Source organism: Danio rerio, chromosome 23 (assembly GCF_052040795.2).
Source record: "Danio rerio strain M-AB ecotype USA chromosome 23, GRCz13ab, whole genome shotgun sequence".
NCBI classification, from domain to species: domain Eukaryota; kingdom Metazoa; phylum Chordata; class Actinopteri; order Cypriniformes; family Danionidae; genus Danio; species Danio rerio.
Window position 1 is genome coordinate 27,334,738 of NC_141043.1, and position 25,260 is coordinate 27,359,997.

Sequence of the window (25,260 nt, forward strand, 5' to 3'; positions counted from 1 at the left end):
ACATTCATAGAGAAAGTCTATAACCCAGACACAAGGTAGTAATATAACTTATGATCTTAGTATATTCATGAAGCTATTACTAAAGCTGAATATAATTGTTTTGACTGGTGAAATGTGGATAGATTTAACAAGCAACTTTAAAATGTGTTTTTTTAAGCATCTCTGGAATTTTTATAAGCATGATGTATGCAATGCTAAGTAGCTTAGCCTTTATCAATGTAAATAATCTTGTAAAATAATATTACTACATCATTCATAAAAAACATCAGTTCAAAGAAGCAAGCTATTTCAAATACAATATTAAATATAATATTTTTGTTGTATTTTGATGCTCTAGTAAGCTTAGAAATTTTATTTTTGTATCCATTTCATTGAGCAAAAAAAAAAATTAAGATAAATTCAATTGATAACATTACTTTGCTTTATATACAGTATACCATATTACATAGCATTACCGTTACTTCTTTTAGTCAAGATAATAATGCAGTAGAAAAATCTGACATTGTGACAGTGCTAGTGTACAACAAAAAAATCATAAATCATGTTTTAATAAATGTACACATAACACCTTATACAGTATTTATACAATTTAACAACTTAAAATGATAGAGATACAATTTAAATTAAAGCTGCAAGCAGCGATGATAGGGACCTCGCACCCGGGCTCACCGCCACCCGGTGGCCTCAGGATGACAGAGAACAGCGAACAGTAATAATTTAAGCCGATATGTTTAAAAAATCGGAGAAAATCACCGATTTATGCCAAACCTCCTCCTCTCAGCAGGTGGCGCTATGACTCTGACTCAAGATTGGCATGTAGATGTCACCAGGAGAGTAATCTTATCAACCATGTGAAGTTTCAGGGAGATCGAACATTGTTTAGCTGAGTTATAAGCCAAACTGCCTTTTGTCAGCAGGTGGCGCTACGACAGACTCAATGTTGTTATGTAGATGTGTTCAGGAGAGGACTTTTATCAACCATGTGAACTTTCAGGCAGATCGGACTTTGTGTGGTTGAGTTATAATGCAAACTACCATCTGCCAGCAGGTGGCGCTATAACTGTGACTTAAGATTGGCATGTAGATGCCTTCAGTAATGGAATTTAATCAACCATGTGAAGTTTCAGGCAGATCGGATGTTGTTTGGCTGAGTTATAAGCCTATCTACCTTCTGCCAGCAGGTGGCGTTATGACTGACTCATTACTGTTTTGGGGATGTGTTCAGAAGAGGACTTTTATGAGCCATGTGAAGTTTTAGGCTGATCTGACTTTGTGTGGTTGAGATATAAGGACTTCCTGTTCCACGGCGAAGTGTTGAGGTTTGTCATGCCGCCACGGACACGCCCCTCTGCAAAAACTCTAGATCTTCACAATATATCATCGCTAGAGCTTTCAGATGACACCACTCTATTTTGGTGCTGCTACGGGAAAGTTTGTGGGAGGAGTTTGTTACAGTGTCAAACATGTCATTTCCTGTGGCCAGCAGGTGGCGCTATATTTGTAACTGGATATCGGCATGTAAACCTGATCAGGTCAGGACTGTTATTAAATGTGTGAATTTTGAAGCAGATCAAATATTGCATGCCAGAGTTATAAAGACTTCCTGTTTTGTGGCGAATCATCAAAGTTTGCGAGGCCGCCACGGACACGCCCATCGATGAAAACTCTAAAGCTTCGCAATTTAACATCACCAAGGCTTTAAGATGACAAAACCCAATTTTGGTGTTTATCAGATAAAATCCCTAGGAGGAGTTCGTTAAAATACAACACCTGAAAATGGCAAAAGCGCCACTTTTTCGCCATAGGAAGTTAAAAATATTCGACTTCCTGTTGGGTTTGAGATATGGCTCCAAGAGACTTTTTCGTATGTTTTGCCATGTTTGAGGTGTGTGCCAATTTTTGTGCATGTGCGTGATTCGTAGATCGGGGGCTCGTCCGTTTAATTTTTCTAGGTGGCGCTGTCGAGTCATTTTGCCACGCCCACTTCAATATTGTTATGTGGATGTGTTCAAGAGATGACGTTTATCAACCATGTGAAGTTTCAGGCAGATCGGACATTGTGTGGTTGTGTTATAAGGACTTCCTGATCCATGGCGAAGCGTTGAGGTTTGTCATACCGCCACGGACACACCCCTCTGCGAAAACTCTAGTTCTCTACAATATATCATTGCTAGAGCTTTCAGATAACACCACTCAAATTTGGTGCTGATACGATAAAATTTGTGGGAGGAGTTTGTTACACCGTAAATCATGTCATTTCCTGTGGCCAGCAGGTGGCGCTGTAACTGTATCTGGATATTGGCATGTAAACGTGTTCAGGTCAGGACGCTTATCAAGCGTGTGGATTTTGAGGCAGATCGGGTAATGCATGCCTGAGTTATAACGACTTCCTCTTTTGTGACGAATCGTCAAAGTTTGCGAGGCCGCCACGGACACGCCCATCGATGAAAACTCTAAAGCTTCGCAATTTAACATCGCCAAGGCCTTTAGATGACAAAACCCAATTTTGGTGTCGATCGGATAAAATCCCTAGGAGGAGTTCGTTAAAATACAACGCCTGTAAATGGCAAAAACGCCACTTTTTCGCCGCAGGAAGTTAAAAATATCCGACTTCCTGTTGGGTTTGAGATATGGCTCCAAGAGACTTTTTCGTATGTTTTGGCATGTTTGAGGTGTGTGCCAATTTTCATGCATGTGCGTGATTCGTATATCGGGGGCTCGTCCGTTTAATTTTTCTAGATGGCGCTGTCGAGTCATTTTGCCACGCCCACTTCCGAAGCCCATAACAAACGTAAATTTTCGCCACTTCTGAGGCGTGTGCAAAGTTGCGTGAGTTTTCGGGCATGTTTAGCCCCTCAAAACCGCGATTCATTCCGCGGAAGAAGAAGAAGAATAATAATAAACGGAGCAATTCCAATAGGGCCTTGCACCATTCGGTGCTCGGTCCCTAATTAAAGCTGCAAGCAGCGATGATAGGGACCTCGCACCCGGGCTCACCACCACCCGGTGGCCTCACGATGACAGAGAACAGCGAACAATATTAATTTAAGCCGATATATATAAAGAATTTGAAAAAATGACAGATTTATGCCAAACTTCTTCCTGTCAGCAGGTGGCGCTATGACTGAGATGCAAGATTGGCATGAATATGTCTTCTGGAGAGGAATCTTATCAACCATGTGATGTTACAGGCAGATCGGACATTGTTTGGCTGAGTTATAAGTAATTTCCTGTTGCCAGCAGGTGGCGCTATGAATGTGACTCAATATTGGCATGTACATGTCTTCAGGAGAGGATTTTAACTAACCATGTAAATTTTCAGGCTGGTCAGACTTTGTGTGGCTGAGTTATAAGCCAAACTATCTTCTGCCAGCAGGTGGCGCTATGACTGTGACTCAATATTGCAATGTAGATGTCTTCAGGAGAGGAATTTAATCAACCATGTGAAGTTTCAGGCAGATCAGAGATCGTGTGGCTGAGTTATAAGCCAAAATACCTTCTACCAGCAGGTGGCGCTATGACAGACTCAATATAATTATGTAGATGTGCTTAGGAGAGGACTTTCATCAACCATGTGAAGTTTCACGCAGATCGGGCATTGTGTGGTTGAGTTACAAGCCAAACTACCTTCTACCAGCAGGTGGCGCTATGACAGGCTCAATATTGTTATGTGGATGTGTTCAGGAGATGAATATAATCAACCTTGTGAAGTTTCAGGCAGATCGGACATTGTGTGGTTGAGTTATAAGCATTTCCTGTTCGATGGCGAAGCGTTGAGGTTTGTCATGCCGCCACGGACACGCCCTTCTGCAAAATCTCTAGATCTTCACAATATATCATTGCTAGAGCTTTCAAATAACATCACTCAAATTTGGTGCTGATATAATAAAGTTTGCGGAAGGAGTATATTACAATGTAAAAAGTCATTTCCTGTGGCCAGCCGGTGGCGCTATAACTCTATCCGGATATCATTATATAAACGTATTCAGGTCAGGACTGTTATCAAATGTGTGAATTTTGAGGCAGATCGGATAAAGCATGCCTGAGTTATAACGACTTCCTGTTTTGTGGCGAATCGTCAACGTTTGCGAGGCCGCCACGGACACGCCCATCGATGAAAACTCTAAAGCTTCGCAATTTAACATCGCCAAGGCCTGTAGATGACAAAACCCAATTTTGGTGTCGATCGGATAAAATCCCTAGGAGGAGTTCGTTAAAATACAACGCCTGGAAATGGCAAAAACGCCACTTTTTCGCCGCAGGAAGTTAAAAATATCCGACTTCCTGTTGGGTTTGAGATATGGCTCCAAGAGACTTTTTCGTATGTTTTGGCATGTTTGAGGTGTGTGCCAATTTTCGTGCATGTGCGTGATTCGTGGATCGGGGGCTCGTCCGATTAGTTTTTGTAGGTGGCGCTGTCGAGTCATTTTGCCACGCCCACTTCATTATTGTTATGAGGATGTGTTCAGGAGAGGACTTTTATCAACCATGTGATGTTTCAGGCAGATCGGACATTGTGTGCTTGAGTTATAAAGACTTCCTGTTCCATGGCGAAGCGATGAGGTTTGTCATGCCGCCACGGACACGCCCCTCTGCGAAAACTCTACATCTTCACAATATATCATCGCTAGGGCTTTCAGATAACACAACCCAAATTTGGTGCTGATACGAAAAAATTTGTGCGAGGAGTTTGTTACGATGTAAAACATGTCATTTCCTGTGGCCAGCAGGTGGCGCTGTAACTGTATCTGGATATTGGCATGTAAACGTGTTCAGGTCAGGACTCTTATCAAACGTGTGAATTTTGAGGCAGATCGGATAATGCATGCCTGAGTTATAATGACTTCCTGTTTTGTGGCGAATCGTCAAAGTTTGCGAGGTCGCCACGGACACGCCCATCGACGAAAACTCTAAAGCTTCGCAATTTAACATCGCCAAGGCCTTTAGATGACAAAACCCAATTTTGGTGTCGATCGGATAAAATCCCTAGGAGGAGTTCGTTAAATTACAACGCCTGGAAATGGCAAAAAAGCCACTTTTTCGCCGCAGGAAGTTAAAATTATCCAACTTCCTGTTAGGTTTGAGATATGGCTCCAAGAGACTTTTTCGTATGTTTTGGCGTGTTTGAGGTGTGTGCCAATTTTCGTGCATGTGCGTGATTCGTGTATCGGGGGCTCGTCCGTTTAATTTTTCTAGGTGGCGCTGTCGAGTCATTTTGCCACGCCCACTTCCGAGACCCATATCAACCTGCTATTTACACCGCGTTTGGTGTGTGTGCAAATTTTCATGAGTTTTCGGGCATGTTTAGACCCTCAAAAATGCCCCGATAGGGGGCGGAATAATAATAATAATAATAATAATAATAAAAAACGGAGCAATTCCAATAGGGCCTACGCACCGTTTCGGTGCTCGGTCCCTAAATATATAAAATAAAGTATTTACATTTTAGAAACTTAATTAAGTTAAATTCAGTTTTATTCCTGTCTAAATTTAATGAATGAATGGAAATTTAATATATATTTTTAATAATTTTTTACAGTTATTTTATTGTTATTAAGTATATTTGACTGTATTTTTACTATTAGAGCCATAAAGAGCACTAAGAAATGTCTAATATTTTCTAGAATATATTATTTTATTGAGAAATATAGTCATTGTTATTTGATACAGCATTTGATTTGCATATTTTGAGATACTATATTACGTACATGATGTTTCATATAATAACTAATGTCACACGACGATATATGATAACTAATGTCTTTTAGTCGTTCTTCGAAATCAAATTAATTTAACACATCTTGGTAGTCTAGTTGTTACTACAAACTATATTCTTAAAATATGCATTACACATAAAGGTTCCTTAATAAACACATGTACATTTTGATTTGGACATTTTCAATCCCGTTTCCCATTCTGGCATAGCATACGTTTTTTGTTTATTCACTTATTTCATTCTTACTTAACAAACTTTGTAACAGATTACAATTTTATGTGAATTACTGTTCATATGGTTTAAATAAATAAATATTATTTAAAACATCTAAATAAAAATATAATCTACATAAAAACTAAACATCACTTAATAGAACTTTAAATAAGAGTTTAATATAAACATCTCATTTAAGCATCTGGGGTGCGTTTCCCAAACAACGATATAACTCTTGGCTGAACTATCATAGTACGATGCATTGTTTGGGAAAAGAACGAAGCAGTGACGAGTGTTTCCCAAAACAGTAGCTGCTTTGGTGCAGATCCATCATTTGAACCACGTTAGTTATAACATAAAACGTTCACAATGACCCTCTATACGGGGTGGAATAACAACTTCTTTAGAGAAAACCCCCATAATTTTTAGTGCAATTTCTATTGTTTTACACGCACACGCACTTAAAAAACTCCATTATTAGTTTTGATAAAAACGCACCCATTTTCCATATTAGTTTAAATATATGTAAATGTAACATACTGTATAGGGCCAATGTTTCCTTTACAAATATTATTGAGAATATACCACATAAAACCACTTAGCTAACACATATTTTAATCTCATAGCCTTTATAAATCATTTAAATCGTTAACGTTTGTATGCATAATTTACAGTTTATTAAGAAAAATAAAAAAGTAAGAAATGAAGATCATTATTATTATTATTATTATAAGTAGGATTTTGTTTATTTATTTTTTTAAGTCTACTTTTACAATTTTACTCATTCAAATCACAGCAGAAATGTTCTAGACAATTCTATAGAATACAAAAAAAAACATGTTTTATAGAATTATCTGTTGTGTGTTGTCTTAGACCCGACTCATGGCCGAGAATTAGGTTTAAGTCTGTCCTCCCTAATTCATCATCCCTCTTTTTAGCTTCAGGCAAAAAAATCTATCAGGAGGCATGCTTGGTCTAAATAAGATCACCATCATATTAATTAAATTTTGGGGCCCACCTGGGCTAGCCAGTATTATAATTTATGATAATACTTTACAATTAAGTACAGCAGTTTTCTATATACATGCAACATATATTGAAAAAATTATGTAACTCTGTTTGATAGGGTATACCCTATATTTATGAGGTCCAAGAAATATTAGCGGGTTTTGATGAATAGGCTACTTTAGGATAATACTTTATATTTAAGTACAGCAGTTTTCTTTTAACTTTTTAAGAACAGTTTTATTTATTATTATATAGCAGTTTTTATTTATTTATTTTTTTACCTGTAAGTATGATATTGTTCAAACTATTTATTATGTTTAAAGTGGCTGACAATAATAAATATTCATAATAATAGGAATTAATCTGCCAGGTTTGTGAACTGTGCAGAGCTGTAGGCACTTAATTAGGCCTACTATGTGTTTCAATACAAGTCATTATGGTGATACTTGGAAGAGACAATTTTTACTGAGGTGGTACTTGGTGAAAAAGGCCCATGTCATATAGGCCTACAGTAGAGATATATTTTTTTTATAAAAAACCTACTATAAATTAAAAGCATTAAGATATTCTGTATATTTTTTGTTTCACAAACCTTGGAAAAGTAACGTAAATTCCACTTTTAAATAATAGGTCACCTATAGCTTTTGTCATTAGTCAAAGCTTCGTTCAAAATGCCATAAATGTTTTCAAAGTGCACTAGGAAGGTAACGCAATTGTCAACATGAAGGTCACTAAAACTGAACAGTAAAAATACTTTATAAGCAAATTACACCTAAGAGTGATGACTTTAATGCTTTTTTAAAATCATTCTAAGATTAAATGTTAGAATGTTCTAAATGAATAGGGCACAGGGGGGGGGGGGTAACTTGGAAGAGAACACAGCCAGGAACTATGCTTCTAACTACAGCTCTAGAGGTGTAGTTGCAAGTGTACACGTTTGTGGCGCAGTTTTCTAATGTTGGTTGGAACGATGGATTTGGAAAACGCCTAATCAACAAACTATGTTTGTAAGGACACACCTTGTGCCCTTAGTTGGCTAATGATGGTTAGTTTGTCAGTTAGTTAGTTAGTTAGTTAGTTAGTTAGTTAGTTAGTTAGTTAGTTAGTGGATGTTTTATAGCCACATCAGCTACTTATGTCTATTTAATTGCAAGATCAATATAGATAAAAACATATTACATAATAATATTAACAACTTCATTCATCAATAAGAAAAAATACAAAAAACACTTCAAATTTTACATGAAACCCATTCATCCTCATGTTAGAAATGACCATTTTTGTATGTTAAGTACCTCCTTTTCAGGCTTCCCAATGCACTAGTGGAAAAACATACTTCAAACTATAATTATCCTGCAAGTCCTCACAAACCTATTATTGAATGATTTGCATTTCCCATGACATCTGTTTTATAAATTAATCTTTCTAACAGCAGTTTTATTTCCTTCCAAGCAGTCCTTTCAGTCGATCAGAAACATTTGTGCGTCTTTCTGGCTCATTATACATATTCATCAGCAGGCGACTGCATTAGCAATTAAACTGAAATGATCAAAAATATTTCTAAGGAAAAGCTTAAAAACCCATAACACATTATTAGTCTGCGTAATTAACTTCCAGAGAAGAGTGGGCCTGGAGAAATCAAGTAAAAATGTTCAAATAAAAAGGCAGAAAGGAAAACAGGTGGCTAAAGAGGCACTAGAGGAGAAAAGAGAGAGAAAGTCTTCATAAATGAGGGATACTGTATGCAGGCAGAGGGAAATTGCATTAGCAAGCTTCTATAAAGGTCTACTGCTCTCCTGATGCAGATGAATGATAGTAAGCAATAACTTAAACAGCACACAGTGTGACGGTGTCTAACATGCGCTCTTTGCTCTTCACTCACCCAGCAGGGAAGATGTAGCCAGTTCTCCAATGTCGTAGCCGCCGCTGCCACTTTTATCCGACATGTTGCCGTTGCAGGGCTGATGGTTACCCTGAATAACGTGACAAGACAACACAGCTTAACATACCAAATAAAGCCCTTCAGAAAAATCACTTTTGCAAGCAACACAGTGAATCACAGGTGCAAATTGCACCTAACAAGACACTTTTAACAGATCTTGCACATTCAGGGTGCGAAACAACTACCACGTATAAGGGCTGAGTGAAATCTGCTTGATTTTTTTTTTCCTTAGGGTATCTCATTTATTTATTTATTTAAGTTCAGTTTTTGTTTCTTTTTTACTTTTTGAGTTTTTCAGGACTTCATTTTAATGGTTAATTCAACTGGTAATCAGACAAGTTTGTCTAATTATTTGAAATCATGAAATTAATTATATAGTCTACTTTTGTGCCTGTATACAATTTTACGTCTTGAAATGGTATACATACTATTTGAAATCCATAATAAATACAGCAATTACATTTTAAATAGGGATGTCCAGATCCGATCATGTGATCGGAAATCGGGCCCGATCATTCGGTTTCAGACTCGATCGGAATCAGATGTTGCCTCCCGTTTAGGACTAGAATGTATATTTATATTTATACAGTATATGTACTCATTATTTCATAACACATCAATAGATATGCGGCAGCAAAGAGTTAGACCTCTTTTTTGACTTCACACAGAAACAGCAACGTACGCGGAATGACATCACTGTAGCAGAGACGCAATTGGTTAAATGCTGGCTAAGTAGAAAACAGAAGCATCTTGTAGCAAAAAGTGTGAGTATGTTTGCGGTCTGGAGGTATAATAAAGTTGATGACGACAACACTGCCATAGCAAACTGTGAGATATGTAAACTTGGGATTGCCTGGTATATATTTTAAGTTGAGGTACTATTTGTTTTTAAATTATATATATATATATATATATATATATATATATATATATATATATATATAGATATATATATATATATATATTTACTAATGTACTAAAGTTCAAAAGTAAAGAATTGATGTTATTTGATGGTTCAAGCTACCTCACAGAAGTGCTCTGTTTGTTGAAACAGTTGAATTGTTGAGTTTGAGTTGTTGAATGTTAAAGTAAGATGAATTAAATTAAAAATAAGAAAAATCCTGGATCTGTTTGTTCACTCTTCTTGATTCTTTCTTGATTTATGTATTATAGAAGTATCGAACTGGGTCTTGGTATCGGTAGATACTCAAAATCAAATTACTCGGACTCAAGGGCAAAAAACATCCTTATGGACAATTAGGGACATCCCTAATTTTAGGAACTCTATTAAAATGATCTTTTTATTCATTAATTTTTCTTTGGCTTAGTCCTTTATTTATAAGGGATCGCCACAGCAGAATGAACCACCAAAATTACCTTTTCTTCCTAATTAAATTTAAACATGCAAGAACGTGTCTATATTTATTATAAAGATTATTTTATTTCTATCATTATTGTTTTATTGTTAATAAGCATTTTTTACTGTCCAATAGTAATAGGCCTCTATTTGTGTCATTATTTCTTTAAGTTACTGTTTATGTTGAGCCAAATGTCATGGCATTTGTTGTTATACAATAAATGTTAGCATTTTACTTATTTAATTTTACTTTTACAAAATCGGTTTTACATTATTTTTATTTATTATCACATATTTCTTTTGGGTATTTAATTTATTTTTTCATTTAGAATTAAATTTTTGTATCTTTTTTACTATTTTATTAACGTCTACCCCCAACCCAACCCTAAAGCCAACTGATACAGTAGCATAAAAACAGAAGATGTACGGAGTATTATTTATGCTATCTATTAAATTACCCAATAAATTGTATTTTTTAACACACACCCCAACCCTAAACCCAACCGTCACAGCACTGTAAAAATATTTAGTATTGTTATACAGTGTCATAAAAAATGCTGCTATATTAATGTGCATATCGCACTTCTGACCGGCCACGTATCCAATCTAGACTTTACCAGGCTTGATGGTGGACAGTCTAAACCAGATTTGAATTGAAGCTTGAAAAAGAGTAAATAGTATTTAAGTTTACAAAAAGTAAACCGTTAAATTGGAAGTATGTGGTTTTCCCTATGGAATCCTTATGGAAATTGTGGAATCCCTATGGAAATGGTGACGAACTGGAAAGAATAGATTGCCATTACATTTATTTCTGTATAAATAACACCAAACATTTGTTTTGATGGAGTGCCGTAAAGACGCTTTACAGTAGTATGTTTGATTGATTTTTCAATATTTGCCAAATTCCAGTGAAATCCATGATGTAAAGGTTTCATATATTTATAATTTGCATTTTCATCCCAGAAATCATAGTGCCCTCCATTTACGATTCGCATAAATACACTTTCAAATAGTGAATGCTTAATGACAAGACAAAAAAAATGAGATTCCCACTTTTGATATTGTGTAATAATAAAAAAATAAGCACCTTAATGATGGGCTGTCCTTCAGGATACGAGTGGAGCTCTTCCATGGGGTGCTGCTGGCCACTTTGCAGCTCTAAAGGAACAAAACATTCTTCAGTCAATCGTGAACAACTGCTTATCTATCATACATTTTAGTGACAGCTAATAATGTGCGTTGAGTTTGATCTGGAGTGGATGGACGGGACTTGCTCCTGTTGCTCCCCCGTTTCCATGGCAACAAGAGCTTGTCTTGACAACACATCCCATGGGGGATCCCCGATGTTCGTAAGCACGTTTTTTTGTCACATTGAGGACAGCTAATCTCAAACCTGTGGAGCGGCACGTTCTCTACTAACAGGTATCGGCTGACAATGCTTGACCTTTTACAATGTCACACATCGCGCATGTTTTCCCCCTCCCTCTATGACCCACCTCCCATTCATCACATGAAACTCCATCCATCGCACATATGCATTATACATCAGTTTTGACCCTGGCATTTCACACGCTTACAGCTGCAGAGCCTTTGCCATTCCAACACCCATAGGACTACCAGAAACAAACAGTGCCTTCAACTCCTGGGACTTCATTTGGTGGCATTTCCTCCGAGGACACCTTGAGGGTGAAACGCCACCTTCTACCGTAGAGTTCATTTGTAAATAATGTGACTCTATATTTGTGTGCGCAGATTGAACTGTCCTGCAGGGTTACGATTTATAATATACACGCCTTATTCTGATTGGATGATACAAATGAGAACAGAATGATTTCCCTGTGGTGGAGACTTCTCTGAATCTACTATTGGTTCTGTGTCAACAGTTGGTTCTGCTTGCATGTATTTTGTGTGACCCATAAAGAAGATATTAAGGGAGATCACCAAAGATAATCACCAAATGAACATGAAATACAGATGGAAATGGAAATTTATTCTGTTATTAATAGTCATTAGGCTAAGCAATTATGTAGAAAAATAGACCTTACAATTAGAAAAACTGAAATACATGTGCATGGATTAGCCTTGATTATTTTTAATCACAACAAATAAGAGCTGCAACTGATGATTATTTTAATAATCGATTAATCAGTCTTTTTTTTCTTTTGATTAATCGATGAATTGGATAGAAAACTAAGAAAAGCATTCATTTTCAACACTTTATTCAAAAACAGAACTAATCTTTAGAAAGTGCAAACATGTTGCTCCTTAAACACCCCTGAGCTGTTATAATAATAATAAAATAAAAACCTTAACTTAGTAGTTTTGTCCTGTTTTTAATCCAAATATCTAAAAAAAACTTTAATCAAGATACATACAAGACAAATAAAATAGCATAATTATGTCTTGTTTTCTAAAAAACCACCCAAAATTAAGTGATTGTTTGCTTAAAACAAGCAAAAATCTTTGCTAATGGGGAAAAATAGAAGAAAAATAGTCTAATGAGATATAATCTCAAACAGAAGCTTTAAAGAGCACCTAATTTTCATTCATTCATTTTCTTTTCAGCTTTTGTCCCTTTATTAATCAAGGGTCACCACAGCGGAATGAACCGCCAACTTATCCAACATGTTTTGCGCAGCCGATGCCCTTCCAGCTGCAACCTAACATTGGAAAACCCCCATACACACTCTTTCATCACTCATTTTCTCATCCCATTTTCTTGTCTAGTATTCTCGTTTTTTAAATATTTGCCGTGAAAACGAGACAAAATTTCTAATTAAGAAAAGTTTTTTGCAGTGTAGCTACTGTATACCTCTTACATGCTAGCTCATCATGTCATCAACTAACTGATATTCCAGTTCACAAAAATGTGTATGTAAGAGTATTTTGTAGTTTAAAAGACGGTATAAATGATATTGATCGTGATCTATAGCGAGAAATGGGCGTTGCCATGTTTACTTGTGGCCGTATGCCTCATTCATAAAAACAGAACATGCAGGATTCAGCGCTTAAATACATCAGTTACTCCCAAAATACAGGCAAACATCCCCACGTCGCGTAACACAACGAACTGAATATAACATTTGTTGCCAACTCTTTTAGTAATCGATTTTTATTGATTCAATCAATTCATTGTTGCAGCCCTAGAAAAAATTTAAACATTTGTTTATCTGGTGGTTGGGGGAGGTGCTCTAAATGACAATATATTTACTTGAAATATTTATAATAAAAATTTCTTACATTTATATAGGACTTTTATGGACACTCAAAGCACTTTACACATTGGGGGAATCTCCTCATCTAACACCAATGCGCAGCATCAACCTGGATAACACAACTGAAGCCATATCATGCCAGACTGCACACCACACACCAGCTGATTGCTGGAGAAGAGACAGAGTGATGAAGCCAATTATGATATAGGGATGGTTAGGAGGCCATGATGGACAGAGGCCAGTGGCCAAATTTGGCCAGGATGCCGGGGTTAACCCCTACTCTTTTCCAAGGACATCCTGGGCTTTTTAATGACCAAAGAGAGTCAGGACCTCGGTTTAACGTGTCATCTGAAAGACGGATATCTGATACAGTGTTGTCAGGCCTTAAAACGAATATATCCAGACATTTTATTCAAACCAAAACCTAAATAAACTTAGACCATAAAGCCAGAGAAAATGAAAATTGTATGTAATGTATGTATACAGTTTAAGTCAGAATTATTAGCCCCCCTTTAATTTTTTTTCTTTTTAAAGTATTTCCTAAATTATGTTTAACAGATTCAGGAAATTTTCACAGTATGTCTGATAATATTTTTTCTTCTGAAAAAATTTGTATTTGTTTTATTTTGGCTAGAATAAATCCATTTTACTTAAAAAAAAACATTAAGGACAAAATCATTAGCCCTTTTTTTCTCGATAGTCTACAGAACAAACCATCTTTATACAATAACTTGCCTAATTACCCTAACCTGCCTTGTTAACCTAATTAACCTAGTTAAGCCTTTAAATGTCACATTAAACAGTATAGAAGTATAACTAATGTATAATTGAGACTTCAACTGTAAATACACACACACAGGTGCATGCTTGCAAACACATGCATAAATGTTTTAAATTCATTTTATCTATGGAGATCTAATGTGAAAGGAGGAACGAGACTGAAATACATTGCTCCCATTATCGACTGTAAATATTAGTAAATAACAGCCTGCTGGTTGCCGTGATTGACCAATCAGAATCAAGAATTACAAAGAACCATGTAATACTTAATCATGCAATATTGCATACTATTCAATGCATTAATATTAGTAATGCATAAAACAATGCATTAGTATTTCAGCAGCAACACGTTGTTTCTGCAGAGCAAACTATGCATCATAATACATAAAGCCCACTTATAATAAAATCATAGCTAGATAGACACAGTATACACAAATATAGTATACACATATATTTTCCACATTATATTTCACGTATTATGTAAACACTCTCCATGCTGGAGACGTGCAGACAGGTGGATGAAAAGATATGAGTGAAAATCAACAGTCATCACTCAACAGGTAGCAGACGGACAAAAACAAGACAAACTCAGAAACAATCAGCAAGAGACTGACCTTGGTGACCTTTGCAGAGGCAGGAGCCCATGTTCAGCAGGCTGGCATTTATCTGTTCACCATGCTGACTGCCAGAGGGGCGACGAGGGGAAATGACCAACAACAGACTGAGAAGAAGAAGAAGGGGATCTGAAACAAGCAGAGAGAGCCAACTGGAGGACAGTGCTGGAGAAATGACAGAAGGAATAAAGACTGGTCCAGGAGGAGGAAAGCGGGGAGCTGTTGTCCATCCGGTACAGTGTTTCACAAGTGGGGATGGAAGTGAGGAGAGAGAGAGAGAGAGAGAGAGAAGTGGGGAAAACAGCACACACACACAGACTGACTGTGAGCTCTCTCAGTCCCTCCTCTCCTCTCTCTCTTCTCCTCCCCCTTCTGCTCTCATTTTCGCTCTCAGACCCAACTTTCACACCATCTGCATACTGAAATTACTAGCTTTTACTGAGGTTACATTAGTGATGCATTGATATGAAAATTCTGGCCCATAGCTATAAGGTGATAATTATTTTCATATTATGGCTGGTAATTGGTAAAGGAGTGATATTGTAATTATAAAGCATTTCTATTTTGGCCAAATACACTTACATGTAATCATGTGGCAGACGCTTTCATCCATATACCGACAGAGATTAATGCATTCTGCTGGCGAAAAATGAATATAAACAAGTCTGAAAGCTTTTTGTTGCAGAAAGAAATGACATTTTGATTTTATATTTAGAAGAAACGTCATCAGTAGTTTACAGGATAACACTAAATAAACAAACAAAAATTTTGAAAATGTGTGGAAATTTAAGGTGATTTTAAGACATAGCTGTACTTAACAATATACAATATAGAATAGTTTTATTATGGGTGGTACGGTGGCTCAGTGGTTAGCACTGTCATCTCATAGCAAGAAGGTCACTGGTTAGAGTCCCAGGTGAAATTTCTGAGTGGAGTTTGCATGATCTCCCCATGTTCATGTGGATTTGCTCCAGGTGCTCTGGTTTCCCCCACAGTCCAAAGACATGTGCTTTAGGTAAATTGGGTAAAAACAAAATTGCCCGTAGTGTGTGTGTGTGTGTGTGTGTGTGTGTGTGTGTGTGTGTGTGTGTGTGTGTGTGTGTGTGTGTGTGTGTGTGTGTGTGTGTGTGTGTGTGTGTGTGTGTGTGTGTGTGTGTGTGAGACAGTGTATACAGTAGGAGTTTCCCAGTACTGGGTTGCAGCTGAAAGGCCATCGGCTCTGTAAAACATATGGCGGAGTAGTTGGTGGTTTATTTCACTGTGGTGACCCCTGATAAATAAATAAAAAAAACTGAGCCGAATGAAAATTCATTAATTATTTAATAAATAGTGTTATTGTTAGAAATTAGGGCCGTGCGATTTGAGAAAAAATATATTTTTTCCATTTTTTTGACAGATATTGAGATTTCGATTTGATTTTGCGATTTAATTTTGTAGTCAAGCTTCAGCTCAATATTCTGTATCAGCTTCTTACTGCTAAAATGAAGTGAGTGTTAGTTAAGAAAGGAATTGAAAAGATATTACCTTACTTAAACATTTACTCCATAATATTATTTTTTTCTCTATAATATTTATTTTAAAATATTCCCTCATTTTTCTCTAGAGCAAACAGTAAGCACAAATAAAACAACCTTACCTTTCTGTGAACAAGTTAAACTCAAATTAGGGGGATAGTGTTGCTTATTATAAAAACAAATAATTATTATTATAAAAATACAGAAAACTCAGCAAAGTAACATGGCTGAAACAACTCTGAAATTGTACTTTGCTGTTGCTTGCTACTAGATTGTGTCACTGGCAATACTTTCAGTTGACTTTTTAGCAAGACACTCATCACTTAATTGTGCCCACTCAATTGCTAGTAAGACTATCACAAACAGACGGCAGTCACGCATTTGCTCTGGGCAGATTTGCGATTGCAATTTGATTTCAATTAATCAATAAAAAATAGAATAGAAAAACTGAACTGTTAGTGTTGGAAGATTAAAGCAGTTCTTTACATAAATATGGATGGATGGATGGATGGATGGATGGATGGATGGATGGATGGATGGATGGATGGATGGATGGATGGATGGATGGATGGATGGATGGATGGATGGATGGATGGATGGATGGATGGATGGATGGATGGATGGATGGATGGATGGATGGATGGATGGATGGATGGATGGATAGATAGATAGATAGATAGATAGATAGATAGATAGATAGATAGATAGATAGATAGATAGATAGATAGATAGATGGATAGATGGATAGATGGATAGATGGATAGATAGATAGATAGATAGATAGATAGATAGATAGATAGATAGATAGATAGATAGATAGAGATAGATATAAATTAGACATAACAGAGTGTATAAGTATTTAAGATTACTTGTAATAGAAAGACAGATCAATGTGCTTTTATTATTATTATTTATTATATTAGTCTTCTAATTTTCTTTTCTACATCAGAAAATAATACGTTTACAAGGTCAAAGCATTTTATTGACTTAAGTAAAGTTAAACAGCATAAATCACTGCATAAGATTTTAGAATTATGTAAAGCTTGTAAATGATGTAAAGCTTGAAAAATGACTAATCTTTTTGAAATTTGATAGAGATCACAATTAACATTTATTAAATGAACAAACCAAAGTAGAATGTTCTTAAAATAGATTTTACATGATTATAAATCGATTAGAAATTAGCAAGCACAATTAAATATATATTATCAAAAAGCAATGATCAATTAAAGGGTTAGTTCATACAAAAATGAAACGTCTTCTTAGTTATTAATTACTCTCATATTAATTACCCTCATGTTGTTACAATCCCCTGACATCTTTGTTCATCTTCAGAACACAAATGAAGACATTTTAAATGAAATCCAAGAGCTCTCTGACCCTTCATAGACAGCAACGTTCCAGAGATATTCAGTTCAGAAGTCTAGAAAAAGAACATTATCAATACTTACTGCAAAACTGTAATCATACACAGCTCCAAAAGCTGTAAATATGACTCTGTTCGCCTGTATCTTCTTTCCTGTATCAAGTAACCAGGTGTTATTTACTAAGGGCAGTACAAATTACTGTCATTATAGTCAGCAGCGCAACATGCAAGTGCCATATTGCCTGTAGTAAAAACTTGACACAGAAGACATGGGCAAAAAAAATTGAGTTTGAGGCTGAGTAATTAATAATATTGATAACACTTTAGTTTAGGTCACAATTCATGCTATTAACAAACCATTAACTAACACTACTAGCTTAATAAACAACTAATTAGCTGTTTATCAATGGTTAAGTTAGAAGTTGAGTTTAAGTTTTGGGAAGGATTAGGGATGTAGAATAAGCTCATACTTTATCACTACTAATGAAAAGTTAATATTTTATTAATAGTCAGGTAATAAGCCAGTAGTTCATAGCATGAATTGTGACCTAAACTAAAGTTTAACCATAATATTCATTTTGGACTGGACAAACCCTTTAATGTGACATGTGCATTGCAAGGTTGCTTGTTACTCTTCTACTTCTACACTAAAACTACTATACGGATAATAATGTGTCACGTTTATGTAGTGCTTTACTTTTTTAGAGGAATCACCTCAACCTCCACCTGGATCATACGATGTCAGCCATTCTGCACCATTTCACACACCAGCTTTTTGGTGAAGAGGAGACAGACTGCTGAAGCCAGTGAGATGATATGAGGTTAAAAGGGTGTGGGGTCACACACACATACTCTTTTCAAAAGACATCCTAAGACTATTTAATGACCACAGAGAGCCAGGACCTTGGTATGACATCTCATATGAAGCACGTTCCCCATCAATATACTGGGGCAGTAGGACCCAGACAGACTAAAGGGTGAGCACTACCTGTTGGCCCTCACTAGCACCTCAATAAAAATTTAAATGAGGAGAAGAAAAAAGTATTTGTGGTTAAATCAGTTCAGGGAATTCTTAGGGAAGCAGAAAATAATATAGTTAGTTCTTGATAATAGCTTTTTGCTGCCCTCCGGTGTTACAGAGGTAAAGATGCATTCAGAAGAACACTCAATGGGAATACTTTTAATATTACAATTAAAAATAGCTTTAAACTTGATATGAATTTTATCGACGCACATCTAATATGATTTTTGGGATGTCAGTGATTTGCACTGTACATGTTGAGCAAATGGAATGTACAGGCTTCCTGAAAGACAATTGTTCAGGCATTTATTTAAATTTATTTATCCCTAAATATTGAACAGCAAGGAATATTATAATATTTTATTATTATTTTACAGCATTTGAGATATCGTTTTCTATATTGAGCATTTACTTTTGTTTAGCTCATACAAAACAGAATAATGTATATGCATCCATTAGTGTTGATCACATTTAGACTTTCAGACAGCAAAACATGACAAACAGCCAATATTTTACCAAGCAGTTACTAACTCTTGTTGTATATGGGTAAATATGAAAAATGATTTTGGTTGTAAACCTTATAACCTTGTTCCAATCCTTTGAGTTTCTTTTGTTAAACACAAAAGAAGATATTTTGTAATATGATGGAAACCTGAATTCATTTATTTTTATTCATTCTAATGAACTCTCAAGGATTTTTTTCTTCACTGTCCTATTTGTCGCCACTGGCTTGCATGGTTCAGGATCTAAAAAGCTACTCATCGATGAATTTGCTCTTCCGTGTTTGGACTCTCAATAATGACTTCAAACCACACTGAACGAAGCTTAACTGAACTGAACTTAAACACTAAAAACGGAACTACCCTAATCCAGTAACTATGACCATTTATGTGAAGCTGCTTTGACACAATCTACATTGTAAAAGCTCTATACAAATAAAGCTGAATTGAATTGAATTGACAATGGCTTAACAGGTTTCAAATTTCTAACTGGGAGTGAGGAGTCAATTTAGATGTTTGGGTTATCCTTTCAACAACAATATATGGAAATGGACAAAATAATAAAAATAATTCATCTGAAAAATAATGTGCATATCTTTACTATTACTACCTTAAAACTAATGTTTCATATGTTTCAATTAGGCATGGGATGATGCACTTTAAAGTTACACTGCAGTTTGGAAAAGTCAAGGTTTTAAAACCACCAAAATGTTCTGTTATACCATTCTTACAGTATCTGTAAGATTTTTTTTTAAATGTTTTTTTTTTTTTTTTTTTTTAGGACAACAGTATCTCCAGCAGAATCGATATCCCAAAAAATATCATTTTAAATTGTAAAGTATTCTTTTTAAAAAAATAATGAAGACAGCAGAAGTCAATGATTCATTTAAATTATCCTGACATGTTTACTACTCCAAAAAAAGTTTTATTTTTTTTACCCAGATGTTTAAAAATAACATATTTTAGAGCAGTAATCACTATATCGTGTGTGATTTGTTTCCAAGGTTATCAAACCATAACAATCCTATACCGGCCCATTCCTAGTTTAAATGTTTCAAATTTGTACAATTTTATTTCACAAAACAAAGACTTTTATGTGTGTGTTGGTCATTTCTGTGTATAAGCTCAGTTGTCATAAAAGAAAATATCTATTTTTTGTTGTTGTTTGATTTTATTTTTAAACTCTGAATTTATATTTTACACATCTCAGAGTGGGCAGAGATACAAGTCTAAACTTGTGGCTTCAAAAGAATTTCTTTTCACTCTCTTTGTCTTTTGTCAACCTGTAATCCAGTAGGCAAACATTGCTCAAATTGTTTTTACCTGACATCACCAGAAGTCATGTTCTTGCACATGGAAATCTTGTAACAGTACTCCACTTTCCAATGATTTGTCGAAGAAAGTTAAGCTTTGCCTGTTTAAAGTTATATTAAACAATGTAAATATAGTTTTATCGTTGTTTTTGAAGCTCTTCTGCCAACATCACTGTGACAGACAGACGAGTTACTTTTTGATAATGTTAGCTGAAAGCTAGAATAATTATATTTTAGCGTGAGGAAAGTCTGACACCTTGTGGTGGATGACCGCACTTGCACTCTGCACATGTATGTTTTTGTGAGGTTTCTGACACAAAATTATACAGATTTGATTGAATTTTGGGAAAAACATTTGGGAATGGGAAAATAGTAAAGATTTACACTAATTGCACCGTGTCAGAAAGGCTTTCTTTCCTTCTCTGAGGTTGCACATGTGTGTCTGACTTTTGTGGCCACATAAATTTCCATTCTGCATTTAACTAGCCATTTACTATTCCCACAATTTTTCCTGCCCATTTACACCAGCTCTGTCTATTTCTCAACATCATCACAGCATGGAAAAGCTATATAACATATTATTACCAAGAAAAGTGGGGAAACGCTTCTGTTTGAGATTCATTTAAATGCAATAAAATGTAAAATATTAAAAAGAACAATATATATTTTAAATATAATACTATAAATATATAATATATAAAATATATAATACAAATATATAAAAAAACAAATAAGTAAAACAAGTACAAATAAATTGACCTTACAAATAATTTAATTTTACAAAAGGGTGTCTAGTATAGTTGCTAAACAAGTTTATGAGAGAATGTTGTTTGTGAGGACTGTGTGTTGTGTGCTCAGGGTTTTGTGTGGTGTTTGGAGATTTGTTAATCTAATCTTTCTGATGACACACTGAGACGACACAGGTGATGAGTGTGTATATTTGACTTTGTGTTACTGAACATCTGAACTGAGCTGGTGAGCTTCATCTGTTCAATTGCTAATCCTGGACTCCACAGGGTCTTCTGAACAACTGCCACTCACTTCCAGTTTCATCTGTGCATTGCTTTTTTTATCATCTCTCCTTACTAATCAGACTCATCATGAATAATGCATCATAATTTTAGCCATTGCAACTGTTTATAAAGTTTTAGCTTTACAAATTAATAGCTATAATGCATCAAAATAAAACTTTTTTAATTTAATAGAATCCAAAAAAAAAAACTAATCCAAATATTGTGTATTTAGTCATTATGTGCTGTAGAACAGTCAAACTCATAATCGTTACAAATTGAAAATTTACATGTTGTCATTTTAAATGTCAATGAATATTGCTTGAATGTATTTAGGCTATGCATGTATGCATTTTAAACAAATTAATGCCTGGGCTATAAGACTCTACTTTTAACACATGCAGTATTGATTTCATATTCTACAGACACACTGGGCCTTATCAAACACCCGGAGTAATAAGGAGCAAGACATATTTGGCATGATTTGTTGCTATTTTCAGACCAGCGCAAACCTAATTTTCACATTTGGCACCACATTTTAAAATAACAAATCCATTTGCGCATTGTTAGCACGTTGCTTTTTTGAAGAACTGAAATAGACCCCGCCATTGACCAACTAAAAGCTGGTCGAAAGTCCAGCACAGAACGCATTAGTTATGGGCCTATCCAGGTCCAAATGCCTACGGATTGCTTAATACACACAGGATGTACGGCAATACATAACTATCTTTACATTTGAAAATAAATAAAATTAAAAGATTAAAAAATGTTGCAAAAACTATTATTTTATAAATAAATACAAAAACCACTGACTCCATGCCTTCCTCATGTCTGGGGGGCTTTTCTCTGTTTATTCATGACAATTTGCATTTGTACTGTGTTATTATTATTTAGAAGTATTATTTATTATATGCATAATTATATTTGCTTTGAATAAAAAGTTTAGATTTGTCCACCTGTCGGGTTTTGGAGACATATGCATCACTGAGTTTTTTGACAACACTTCATCATTATTGTTCATTTATTCATTTGCTGGAAATTAGAACTGAATTTAGAAATAGTTTTGAAACAAATCTTTGCGCTTAACAATTAAAATTAAAGGAGTGTGGCGCTGTGGCGCAGTAGGTAGTGCTGTCGCCTCACAGCAAAAAGGTCACTGGGTCGCTGGTTCAAGCCTCGGCTGGGTCAGTTGGCCTTTCTGTGTGAAGTTTGCATGTTTTCCCTACGTTCGCATGGGTTTCCTCCGGGGGCTCCGGTTTCCCCCACAGTCCAAAGACATGCGGTACAGGTGAATTAAGTAGGCTAAACTGTCTGTAGTGTATGAGTGTGTGTGTGAATGAGTGTGTGTGGATGCTTCCCAGAGATGGGTTGCAGCTGGAAGGGCATCCGCTGCGTAAAAACGTGCTGGATAAGTTGGCGATTCATTCTGCTGTGACGATCCCGGATATAATAATAAAGGGACTAAGCCGAAAAGAAAATGAATGAATGAATGAATAAAATAAAATTAAATATGTAGGTAAAGGAGCAAAGTAAAGAGTAAAAGTAAAAAAAAGAGAAAGTGAAGAGGCTGAATGTAGGAGACACGTCCTTTATCCTCGCTGCAGATGGTCTGTTTAACTTTTCCCGCTAGTGAAGCATTCAGTTTTTCCTCTTATAAAGTCCGCCATGTTAATAGCAAATGTGCCATGGTGTGGCGCAACTGACTCTTAAAGGCAATGGCAGATGAGACTCTGATTGGTTTAATGCACAATATGCTCAAAACACACACATAACTCATTAAGAGAATAAGCACAACTCTGTTAGACCATATGCTGGGACGTATAGCGTATTTTTCCGTCAATAAAAATAGCAAAAGTGGATTCAGACACAACCTTAATGCTTTTGTGTTTTGTGCTTTAGACTTTGCATCTAGATCGTTAAAAAAGAGCCCACTAACTTATCCGCCATCTTGAGCACTCAACATGTCATCACTTTTACTGTAAAAAATATATCTGAATGTTTTAACATTGTTAGCCTGTGGTTGTGAAAGAAAATAGCAGGGATTTTTCATGATCAAATGGAATTGAACCTTTCATAGATAAGAAGCTCATGTCAGTGCCTGCTCTCTCTCTCTCTCTCTCTCTCTCTCTCTCTCTCTCTCTCTCTCTCAACATATTACGTTTGTAGCCTTATTGCAAACATACAGTACATGGCACAGTTCACAATATACACGTTAAACTAATAAAAGTAAAAAGCCTCTTCAGGGTGGCACTGAAAAAATGATATCTGCATATCCTGCATTTTTATTCTAGCTGTGAACAGATGTTTTTTCACTGAATGTTAGGAGCCAGATCTGAAAATTACAACACTGAAATAATAGCACATTATACATACACTGTATGGTTTAGAATGAAGTAGTTGAAAGCAGATTAGCTACTAAGGCTTATAATTGTATCAAAACACTTACATACTCTAAATGCCCCAAGGAATGCTAAACAGATTCTTCTGTTCGAAAGGCAATGTTTTGTTTACTTTTGATCATAAAAAAACATTTCTATCCCATGGGACTTGTCAGTTTGATCCCATCACTCACAACACACACTCAACACCACTGGATTTATTCTTGGCCGCTGACTTTGGAGGTCTCAGGCTCAGTGTTTTTCTCTTCCCTGTCTCCTTACAGTTTACATACTTCTGTCACCATAAATAACATAACTAAAGCAATAATCCATTTTATGAGTTGTCAGTGGTTATTCCCCTGGAGAGATTGGACTGAAAGCTTTACTCTGTGGCCTCAGACGTAAGGTTAACTCCTTTAAGATGAGATGCCATCAGCGGATGTTTCCCAAATTTCTAAATATTTGTTGCAATCCAGCTTTAATTTATAAAGAGTATATTTTAAAAAGACCAGCTTAAATAAATTAAAATAATTGGACTTTAATTTAAAAAAAAAAAACTGCTAAAAAATTCATGTTTATATCTGAAATCCAGATACATCAAATGGCATATATTTAATATAATGTGTATTATTGAGATTTCATTACTGTAATAACCTTTATTGATTTTTTTCTTATAAAGTTGAATATTAGGATAAACAAAAAAAGATAGACAGAACCAGACACGATGTAACAGACACCCATAGTCACAAATACCACAGTAAGAGAATAAGCCGCACACAAATCCCATTACAACGTTTGTGGTGCGCGCACACACACACACACACACACACACACACACACACACACACACACACACACACACACACACACACACACACACACACACACACACACACACACACACACACACACACACACACACACACACACACACACAAAAACTCATCTTTTCTGGGAAAATTTGACATGATGCCATTAAGCTGGAAAAAGTGCTCCTGTATAGAGATCTATTAAACCAGACTATTTTTTAATACGTGGGCCCTCATTAAAGATGTACTCAACTACAGTTCTGAGTTGTTTGAACTGCAGATATTAGTTTAGATTTATCTTACAGAATAATGCAAGGAAGAAGCATGTAAACTGCATTGTTTGTTTGTTTAAAATTGATCTTAACAAAAGAGGACATTGAAGGCTGTTCATCGCGAAAGTCCCCATTTTTTGCCATCACCTCTTTCACACCACATATGCGAGCAGAGCGTGAGCAGCATGTGTTTTTTTCAGTGTTCATCTTAACATATTAGAGCTTTCATACC

The 25,260-nt window shown here is 35.7% G+C and overlaps 1 protein-coding gene across 3 annotated transcripts in view; it reads right to left on the bottom strand.

Annotated features, from left to right (window-relative positions):
* fam131c (family with sequence similarity 131 member C) overlaps positions 1-25,260 on the bottom strand; it is a 51,848-nt gene that overhangs the window by 13,034 nt on the left and 13,554 nt on the right. For 2 of the 3 annotated variants that reach the window (NM_001441900.1, NM_001033590.2), the window contains 2 exon segments: positions 8,820-8,910; positions 11,324-11,394. In NM_001441900.1, the coding sequence (NP_001428829.1) occupies positions 8,820-8,910; positions 11,324-11,368 (136 nt within the window). In that variant the 5' untranslated portion in view covers positions 11,369-11,394. 3 annotated transcript variants of the gene reach the window in all.